This window comes from Leptopilina boulardi, unplaced genomic scaffold (genome assembly GCF_019393585.1).
Source record: "Leptopilina boulardi isolate dan_hultmark-lab unplaced genomic scaffold, ZJU_Lbou_2.1 LbouV2_347, whole genome shotgun sequence".
In the NCBI taxonomy this organism is placed as follows: domain Eukaryota; kingdom Metazoa; phylum Arthropoda; class Insecta; order Hymenoptera; family Figitidae; genus Leptopilina; species Leptopilina boulardi.
In genome coordinates, this window is record NW_026137915.1 from 975,580 (window position 1) to 987,121 (window position 11,542).

Consider the following 11,542-nt stretch of genomic DNA (forward strand, 5'->3'; position numbering starts at 1 on the left):
CAATAAGTGCTTTCTCATCTGGTTCGGATGATAATAATGATAAGGAAGTTGAGGATGAAATAAAACCAAAAAGAAATAAGAAACTTAAAAAAAAAAGAAGCAAATTTTTTAAAGCATTTGACAAAAAATCTTATTGGCCATTTATGCCTGAATACTGTATTATACCATATTACATATACATATAATTGAATTTGTTGATTTTATACATACAATTGAATCACAATTATGTGGATTGTAAATTGTATCAGAATCAACTGTGATGTAAAAGAAATTATACTCTTTTTAGTAATTAGAAATAAATAACGTAAATTTAAGATAAATTTCAATATAATGAGAAAAAACAATTTTCCTTACAGGTTACGTGTGGTCTACTGAATATTATCATACACTTCTCAAATCAGTTACACCTGAAAAAAAAATTATTAATCCTTGTCCAGTCTATTCTTTACTTCCAACATTTAAAAAATTGAAAAAAGAGAAACAAATTCATGTAGCAAATATTTTCCAACAAATACTGATGGAGGAATTATGCAATCAATTGAAAAATTGATACCTATTTGACAACTGATTGATCTTATTAGAATCTGACGTTTATAATTGAAGGTGTTTAACAATTTTAATACCATGCGAAAATATAAATAAATAATTTTCATTACACTTAAGGTTTTATTATTTAATATGTTACATAATATGGTATAATATAAATAAATGTGTATATATACATGTATATAATATAAGTACTTTATTATATATATGTCGTAGGCCATTAGAAGATTTCGCCAGTTAGCTAACTGGCTAGGCGGTTAGCTAACCGGCGCCGAATAGACAAATGAACTTCATTATTACTTGCATTCTTCTATTGGCCTGAGTAGATCCGCCAGTTAGCGAAATGCCTAGGCAGTTAGCTATCAGCCTAAATCATTTTAGGCCATTAGAAAATATGAAACTTTCTTACTGAAATAATAATAAATAATAATAATAAATAATAATAATTTTAATCATTTTTGTGAGTTTCAAACAACTTTCGTAGTTTAAAAGGAATCCGCCTAGATTATAAATTTGTAATCTTGGATTTTTCGTGTTTCATTTGACAGTGTTGTTTTTGTTTCTCTTTTCAAAATTATTTGTTCTCTGTTTGTAACGATATTGTATTTAAATTGATTAATTCGAATAGTAGAATATTATAAATAAGTATTATTAGTTTTCATTTCGCGACCGTTGAGAATTGACGTATTATAAAATTAATATTGACAAATATAATTGCTGTTGAATAAATTTTGACAAAATTATTTGCTTAGTACATAAAAAATGAGTGAGTGCAGTGTTAACCGTGAAGAATTTGACGAAAAATTTAAATTAATTTATTCTGCGCAAGAAAGTAATAGAAGCGTTTGGAACAGAAGCCGTTTAGAAGCCGCTATACAGATTTTAAAACAATTTGAAGATGTAAAGTATAAAAAAAGTTGTGCTTTCTATCACTACTCAAAAAAATACGAACTTATAAAACTGGGAGGAGAATATCACGTCATTTTAAAAAGAAAAAACGATAGTGATCCGTTAATTTATGTTATACCGGCTGAGGGTTATTATGAAAAACTATTAGAAGCTCATATTCAGACAGGTCATGGGGGGAGAGACAAAATGTTATACTATATTAAATAAAATCGGACAAGTGCTAGTTACACTCGCACTGAAATCGAGGGTTCCGTACTCGAAGCGAACTTATTTGGTATAAAAACAAATGTTTAAAAAATATGTGTTGTATGACAACTAATATAAGTGATACAAAAAGGAACAATTTTGTAAAATTCAAGAAAATTGTTCCTCTTCGTATCACTTATATTAGTTGTCATACAACACATATTTTTTAAACATTTGTTTTTATACCAAATAAGTTCGCTTCGAGTACGGAACCCTCGATTTCAGTGCGAGTGTAACTCGCACTTGTCCGATTTTATTTTTTAAAAAATATTTTACTAAAAAAATATAAGAAACATAATTTTATTTCAACTCGCAATATTTTTATTGTATTTACATTTTAAAAATATATTGAATATTAAATTTTATCTTTCTAAGTCAAAAAGAGATAAAACTTAAGATATTGATATAAGGCTAGTAGCTGCTTGTCAAGGGAAAATCGAAAGTTATCTAAAAAATAAAATTTGTTTATTAATTCCAGAAAAATCAACTCCAATCATCCTCGCTATATTTTTTTTGTAATCTACACGTAAAAATACGTCAAAATATATAAATTTGAATCACTGTAGAAAAACTTTTTTCGTTTTTTGCGGAAAAATACATTTTTTTCTGAAATTTATCATTTTTCTTCAAAAATTTGATAAAAATTGATCATCAACTCCAATCGCGCTTAAATTTTTTCCCTGTATTTTTCACGCAAAAATTGAGTTTTACAGCAAGTATGAACAGTCTGGATTGAATATTGTGTGCGCTAGGGAGAATAAATCATTTTTTTCGAAATTTTTGATTTTTCCTTGACAACGCTATGTAAATTAATCCGAATCAAGTTCGCTATAATTTTCCTGTAATTTTCACGTAAAAATACGTAAGTGTGTCAAATTTGAGCTCTTTATGTCAAAAGATGTGGCCGCTAGGGGGGGGGTACATACTCATTTTTAGGTATTTTTCGTAAAAATTCATAGTTTTTCCTTGACAACGCTATGATAATCAACTCCAATCATGCTCGCTATATTTTTTTTGTAATCTACACGTAAAAATACGTTAAAATATATAAATTTAATTTCCTTTAAATAAAATTTTGTTCGTTTTTGGTGGAAAAATACATTTTTTTCCTAAAAGTGTCATTTTTTCTTGAAAAACTTGATAAAAAGTTAATCATCAACTCTAATCGTGACCGCTTTTTTTCCCCTGTATTTTTCCCGTAAAAATACATTTGTATACTAAATATGATCTGTCTGGGTTGAATATTGTGTGCGCTAGGGAGAATAAATTATTTTTTTCGAAATTTTTGATTTTTCCTTGACAACGCTATGTAAATTGATCCGAATCAAGTTCGCTATAATTTTCCTGTAATTTTCACGTAAAAATACGTAAGTGTGTCAAATTTGAGCTCTTTATGTCAAAACATGTGGCCGCTAGGGGGGGGGTACATAGTCATTTTTAGGCATTTTTCGTAAAAATTCATGGTTTTTCCTTGACAACGCTATGTTAATCAATTCCAATCAAGTTCGCTATAATTTTCCTGTAATCTACACGCGAAAATACATATGTGTACTAATTTTCAGCCCTCCAGATAAATTTATGTGGCCGCTAGGGGGGGGGGTACACGATTTCAAAAAAACCGATATTAATAGGGTTCCGAACCGAGTACGGAACCCTAAAAAAGTGGAAATTATCAAAACAAGCATGCGAGTTGTTTGTCCAGTGCTGCGAAACTTGTACTCGTAAAAAAGCTCTACCAAAGAAAGGCGTAGTTGTAAAACCCATTAGAACAAATGGATTTAACATGCGAGGACAAGTAGATTTGATAGATTTTCAGTCTTGTTGTGACGGCGACTTCAAATGGATATTAAACTATCAAGATCACGCTACTAAATTTCTCCATTTGAGACCATTAAAAAGTAAACACGCAAAAAATGTAGCTGATGAGCTTTCGAAAATATTTTTTACATGGGGAGCCCCACAAATCCTCCAAAGTGACAACGGTCGTGAATTTGTTGCTTCGGTAGTGAATGAACTGGCAGTTATTTGGCCGCATTGCAAAATTGTCCACGGACGCCCTCGACATCCACAAAGTCAAGGAAGTGTGGAACGATCGAATGCTGATGTGGAGAATATGATTCGAGCATGGATGGTTGATAACAAGTCATGAAAACATTTTCGGAAGAAAATTTCCCAGTTTTAAATATAGGTGACTGCATCACACTTGCTGTTCCAGAGGTAGATCGAGGACCACTTGATTTTAATAATATTATTGGAATTATTACTAACTTTCAAAACGGAGTGTACCAAATAGGCACAAAAGACGGGTTGATTAAGGGTTGGTTTCCTCGAACGGAAATACAAAAATCATCAGTTTATTCGATAAAAATTAATGAAGTGGTAGAATCTACATTGATAAGTTTAAGAGAGGCTGCAGCTAAACAATCGATTAATGGTGGCCAAGGTTTCAAAAAGTGTAATTGTAGAGCATCACAATTGCAATGTAAAACGAAACGTATTTGTTTTAAATCTGGCACTTTGTGCAATTCTCGCTGCCACCAGAGTCTGCCTTGCTTAAACAAATAAATTTTTTAAAAATAAAATAATTAATGCACCCTGAAAAAATGTTTCGTAGTTTGTTAATTTCCTTTCTCGATTATTTCAGTAAGAAAGTTTCATATTTTCTAATGGCCTAAAATGATTTAGGCTGATAGCTAACTGCCTAGGCATTTCGCTAACTGGCGGATCTACTCAGGCCAATAGAAGAATGCAAGTAATAATGAAGTTCATTTGTCTATTCGGCGCCGGTTACCTAACCGCCTAGCCAGTTAGCTAACTGGCGAAATCTTCTAATGGCCTACGACATATATATATATATATATTCAATTTTTCAAATTATTCCCGCGAAACGCAACACCGACGTTTACTTATTTTTCCACTGTCCCATGATTGCATTTTAACGCACGTTAATGTTGGACTTTATTGTATCCACCAATAAAACTCAGTAATTATGTAAGTATGGAGGGGAGAACTATGATTCTATTGGTTCATTAATTACTTCTCTGCAACCTTGATGTTTTTACGCATTCATGGGACATTGGCGAAATAAATAAACGCACAGGTAGCATTTTTCCGATTCAGCCTACTTCATATGAGATGAAACGCGTGGTAGATATTACATAAAGTACATAACGTACATATTCAAATAAAAAATTTCTGTTTACTTTTTTGCAATTGTTTATTGCATATTTTGATTGTTGGCGTAAGTAGATCAATTTTACCTACTAAATAAACTCAGTGTGTCTAGTAACCGGGAGATAGTCTGGAAACTAAAAAAACCTGCAGTGGGATTACTAATAGCGCTAGTTGCTATGTAGCGCTTTTTGTTATTTAGAATTAAAAACTTACATATTTTTAGTGAAATTTGTTCCAAATCATGGCCAAAATAAAATACCGTTGACAATTTCTTCAAAGCTTAAACTGCAAGATGGTAATTTAGAAGAAACTATAAACATAACCCCTCTAAATAAGGACATTGACATAGAATTCATGTCAATTTCCTAAAATATTTTATCTACGTAGCAAACAAATACAACATGAATGTGAGATCAATTCTCTAACTTCATGTTTACCAACTGTTAGTTTCAAATAAAATAATTAACTAGTGACGAAATAAATTATACTTTAATATTGCAAATAACCTATTAATTTAATAAATAACAACTTTAAAATTAAATTATCTAGTTTAATGTTAAAATAATTTATAAAGGGAAATAAATTTTTTTAATTTAATTTAATAAATAAAAAATTTAAATTAGGATAATCTTTACCAGCCTAAATTTAAAAAATGATAAATTTTTTTAATTAAATTAATTTAATGTTTCATTTTTTGAAAAACTCTTTAACTCACAAAAAATGCCCTATACATTTTTTTAGTGAACCCTTGCGTGAGAACAAAAATTCTATTTCTGAGGTTATATCTTCAAAATTTTTTTAATTAAATTTTTTTCCCATTTTAGACAATGTCTAATAGAAATTTTTAATCCTATGAAAAAGATAATAAATATAAATGCAATAAATATTTAATTATTAATATAAAAAAGAAAAGTAAATAGTTTATTATTATTGGATAAAGTTGAATTATTTTCTTGATTTTTTGTAAGGATAGAAATTGTAAATAAAAGTGTTAATATAATAATATTAATAATTATCATCGCCTCGAATTGCCTTTCTATAACTTTTGAGATTTGAAGTGTTACACTTGAAAAATTTGTCAGCCTTTTAGATACTTCTTTTAATTGCTTCATTTCTTCATCGTGGGAAATTCTTATGAATTTGATACATTCTTGATTCTAAAAAAAAATGGTTAAATTATAAAATAAAGCAAATATGAGAAAAACAATTGTACCAACCTAAATCTATCGAAATAATACCATTTTTTTAAGTCACCCGATAGCTAGAAAATTTTTTAAAGTGAATGTAGCTTTGAATCGCTACGTAGCGAAATCTTCGTAGCGTTGTCGCTATTTGTAATCCCACTCCTGGAAAACGGGGAATTAGCCGGGAGAGGAAAAAAACTATGGAAAACCGAGAAACAAAATACCTAAAATGGTAAATTTAATAAAAATTTTATAAAATCGTCTGCTATTAAAAGAAATAATTTTTCTACTTGAAATTAAAAAAGTATTTTTTTTATAATATATTATAAATATATTTAAAATATTTGCTATTTATAAGTATTTAAAATGACTTTCTCAAAAATATTTTTCAAGTATAGTAATAGAAAACTAAATTATCTTGAACCGGGAAATAACAGAAAGTTGAAAAACTAGAAATTAGTAGACACCCTGTAATCAAATTTTTGAAAAAATTATTAATGATACTCTTGCATATTTCTAATTTCAAAGAAGACTCCATTAAGAATACGTGCTATGTAAATTTCACCTAAGACCAGAAAAGTGTATATTTAATAAAAATCAATTTCAAACATGACATTATATATAAATACTATTCAATGATATATTTTTATTTACAGGTAAGTGAAAATTTAAAAAATGAAAGCAATAGATATTCTGTTATACTTATATTGGCTTTTAACATTATGCGATTCTTTGCCGCAAACGTCTTCAACATTTCATGAAACACAGGAACATATTCTCCATGTTTATATAATATATTTAGAGCTGTATAAAATAGAGTTATCAACAAATAAAAGAAAATTTTGGGTTAGGCCAATATTCACAGATCAACGTCGAAGAGCACAAGGTGCCAGTGATAATCTTATATTTGAAATGGACACGCAAGATAGAGAGCAATATTGGAAGTACTTGCGAATGTCTAGAAAAATGTTTTACAAATTACTTAAAAAAGTCCAACCTTACATTAAAAAGAAATTTGTTGTTCGAAAACCAATTCCGGCTCATACGAGGCTGCATATTTGTCTTCGTTACCTCGCCTCTGGTGATTCAATGGAATCCATTGCTTATCAATTTAGAGTAAGTCATAATACTGTATCAAAAATTGTACGAGAAACTTGCAGAGCAATTTGGATATCATTGAAAAGAACAGCTTTTCCTCGTTTAACCAGGGCAGGTTGGTTGTCACATGCAAAAGCTTTCGAAGAAAAATGGAATTTTCCACATTGCATCGGTGCAATCGATGGGAAATTAATTTTATGCAGGTAAATATAGATTTTAAAAATTTACAATATAGAAACCTAGATTGTATTTGCCGTCATTGTAATTAACAGAAATTAATTGTAATATTTTCATAGGCTCCGGCTAATTCTGGTTCTCAATACTACAGCTACAAGGGGAGGTTTAGCATTAATTTAATGTCCATAAGTGATGCGTACTACAGATTTACTGCAGTTGATATTGGTGCTCCTGGAAGAAGGAGCGATGGTGGAGTATTTACAGAGAGTGAAATGTTCAGAAAATTCGAAACAAATACTTTCGAAATCCCCAATCCAGAAGCAATAATCTCAAATGCTCCAGCCTTACCATATGTTCTAGTTGCAGATGAAGCATTTACATTGTCCAAATATTGTATGCGACCTTACCCTAGAAGTAAAACATTGAATATAAAAAAAAATTTTTAATTATCGATTAAGTCGAGCAAGGCGAATGGTTGAAAGTGCCTTTGGAATATTAACGGCTCGTTGGAGGATATTCAGAAAAGATATTATAGGTTCCACAAAGCTGGTGAGGAACATAATTCAAGCAACGACATGTCTTCACAACTGGATTATTACAGAGTCATTAAATAATCCAGAAAATGTGTGTCAGTACACTCATTTATCAAGGGTAGATCGACAATCTGTTAACGGTATGTAATTTCAGAAAAGTTTTAATTAAATTCCACAACTGCAAACTTATTTTCTTTAAATAATACTTTCTATACGCATCCAATATCTTGAGTAAAATAAATAAATTGAATTTAAATAGATTTAACAAATTTGAATAAATAATTAAAATCAAGGGTATAAGAAGATTTTTTGTTTAAAATTTTTATCTGTTAATTATTGTTTTAGCTTTACAAAACATACCAAGACAAAATGAAGTAGCAGGCCAACCTTTACGTAATGTAGATGCTCAAACAGTGCGAAACAATTTTGCTGAATATTTTATGTCACCTGAAGGAGAATTATCATGGCAATATGACAAAGTATTACAAAATAATTTCTAAACTCAATTTTTTACTATTTTTTTTAATGACAATATGATGGAATACGATCATAAAATGAATTATTATGTAGGAAAAATAAAATTTTATTTTTTTAAGTTTCTTATTTTAAGAAGAAGATAAGAAGAAAAGTATAAATGTTGAACGATTCTTTTATACTGGGAGTATTATATTATATACACACTTATGATAATATATACTTATCTCAAGTTTTTGGTTCTTTCATAACACATTGTTCTTAATATAATTTATAATATCAACACTTACAATATCGTTTAGAAATTTTAAGATTTCTTAATATTTTTTATAAAAACAATTATCGCAGAAAGTATTTTATAACATGTTACAAAATACTCTAACAAAACAGTAAGATTTTGTAATATTTATAACATTTTAATATTAATCAACTTGCAATTAAAAGTATTGCTAAAACGAAACATTTAAAATGTTTAATTTTTCATATATTAACATTTTGAATTTGCAGTAAATAAAACGTATTTATGAATATTTTAGTCAAAAATGTACTAAACTTTGATTTTCTTGCTCAGTAAACTCATTTTCTAATATTTCAATGAAACGTCTATGAACACGAAGTTGACGTACAGTATCTAATCTTTTAAACGTTTCAGAGAAGTTTGAAAACAGCATGTCCGTAGGATCTTGTTTTTGAATTGTATGTGATTTAATCTTTTCTAGTACCAACATCTGCAAATCTTCTGTTCTGCTTATAGCTGCTAAAAATTTCAACGTTTAATTATCTTATGAAATTATAGAAATTCAGAAAAACATTCACCTTTATCTTTTCTTTGTATCGACGTGGACGGCCTCTCCTTTATATTTTTGCCAGCATTTTCTTTTAAGGAAGGTGTTCTTCTGTCAAAAAATATTTAAGATTATTTAAATAACGACTTACAAGGTAATATATAGCTAAGTAATACAAATATGTAATGAGTATCACTATATGTCTACGTCCTCATGAAAAGGGACCACTTTGTTGATTATAATAAGGATTATTTTTGCGTGAAACGTCAATGCAAATATCGCTCTGATTGTAATCGACAAAGTGGTCCCTTTTCATGCGGACGTACACATATAATTTTGATTTCATTTTGAAATGAGAACATTTCTTATATAGATATTTTAAAAACTATTATTACTCTATAATAATAAATAAAATAAAAAATATAAATTATTACTCTATAACACTTACGTTAGAGAATCTGAAATTAATTCTGTATCTAAACCATTATCGTCTTCACAATCGTCATTATTAAGATCTCCTAGGGGTCTTCGAAATGACACATTTTCATCATTATTAACAGGTAACTCTTGCAATACCAAATTATTCAAGGTGTCTCTTAAAAAATTATATTAAATATTAAATTTTAAAAGGCAGAAAATTTCAAAATTACAAAAGACAATCCGCCCGGATATCCATCAGAATATTTGTAGATGGTGCGGATTCTTTATTAAAACTTACAAGATGTGTAAGTTAAAATTGATTGAGAAAATATTGATAATGTTTAGATGCGAAATAAAGCATTTTAAACTATAAAAATTTAGTCACGTATAATAACTCGTGTAATTTATATTCTGATTAAAAATTAAATGTATTACTGGAGCATGTGTAGTTTCAGTGAGAAATGCAATTTTTAAATCAAAGTATGAATTACAAATAATGTAAAAACTATATAAAATTGTAGTATAAATTACACGTGTAATATATACGTATTTTTCAAAAAATACACTAGTATTTAAGTCTTTAAATTATTTGAAACAATCAGAAAAATTTCATATTATATACATGGAGTATATAATGTCACTTGACATGAAATCCCTCACATATAAACAATTGATTTCGGTGGTTATATGACAGATGTAATTTTTGTTTCTTTAATAGAGAAAGGAAAAATTAGAAATTAAAACTGCATACCTGTCATTATCACATTCTGTTAAAAACAACATTTCATTGAAGTGTCGGAACTGTTTAGGATCCTGTTTGTTGTAAGCTTTCTTAAATTGGTCCCGTAAATTCCTCCATATCCTCTTTGCATCACCAACAGACCAGTCTGTGAATATAAGGTAACACAATAAATAATAAATTCAGAATCATACACAATTAAGATAACATTTTGCATATAATGGTATTTCAAATCCCATTTATTATTTTCGATTTAAAAAATGACAAATATTAACTAAATTGGAACCAAATTGAAGTCCACAACGCTGATCAATGAAAAAGATTTTGAGTAAGTATATCACCCAACAACAACGCAACATTATTGCATCAAGAATGTATAAAAAGCAAAATTCGCATTCACATTTTAACAATAATTGTTACATGTTTGTGAATAGTAATATTGGAATACGTTATATATTTTTTTCTTGATAAACGTTCTAGACATCATCTCTAATAAATTGAATAAACTTTCAGTAGTTCACGAAACTAATTAACTGTTTCATTGATGACAATTATGATATATTTTCTTTGTTTTTAAAAAATGGTAATAAATTAATACATTAAGTAATATAAATACTGTACAAATATAAAGTTACCTGAACATGCAGCTTCGGCAATTTCCTTCCACAACTTTTCTCTTTCTTCTGGAGATACCGCCTGCTGAAGCTGTGAATTGTATAAACCTGGTCTTTCGTAATAAGCGCTAATTAAACGAATTTCTTTAGCATTTTTCCTTTCCTTCATTGATAATTCCTCTATATTAACATAATACTTTTATAATTAAATTACATTATTCTTAAAGAAAATCAATAAAATAATGAATCCATTTATTGAAATAAACTACTTTTATTACAAATTTACCTAATGATATCAATGACGTTAAATATTGTATTTTAGTATTCACAGTTTTAGATATGAAAATATCAGTAATATTATTTATGTAATTCATCTTGGGTTTAAAAAAAAGATTGAGTCATTTTGTTAACATACAACATTTGAAAAAATTATTTGATTTTTTCGATGTCACAAAAATTGTTTTTACGTACTTATGCTCACAATTCCATTTGTACTTATCAGCAGAACGTGCTTGAATTCATCGAAATTCTTGAAGCATGTATGCTGATAAATATGTTCTAAATTCATTAATTGCCAGCCACAATTCCAACATTCATAAGTCATCTGCGAACATTATGTTTAATATTCTATTTAGTTAATAAG

General features: G+C 28.5%; 1 protein-coding gene across 1 annotated transcript; it reads left to right on the forward strand.

The window, feature by feature from the left end:
- Window positions 1-6,970: 6,970 nt before the first annotated feature.
- Window positions 6,971-8,367, forward strand: LOC127286094 (uncharacterized). Its single transcript, XM_051312389.1, has 4 exons — window positions 6,971-7,360; window positions 7,486-7,716; window positions 7,793-8,007; window positions 8,213-8,367. Exons 1-4 carry the CDS (start codon window positions 6,972-6,974, stop codon window positions 8,365-8,367), a joined length of 990 nt encoding a protein of 329 aa, XP_051168346.1. The 5' UTR covers window position 6,971.
- Window positions 8,368-11,542: the final 3,175 nt, after the last annotated feature.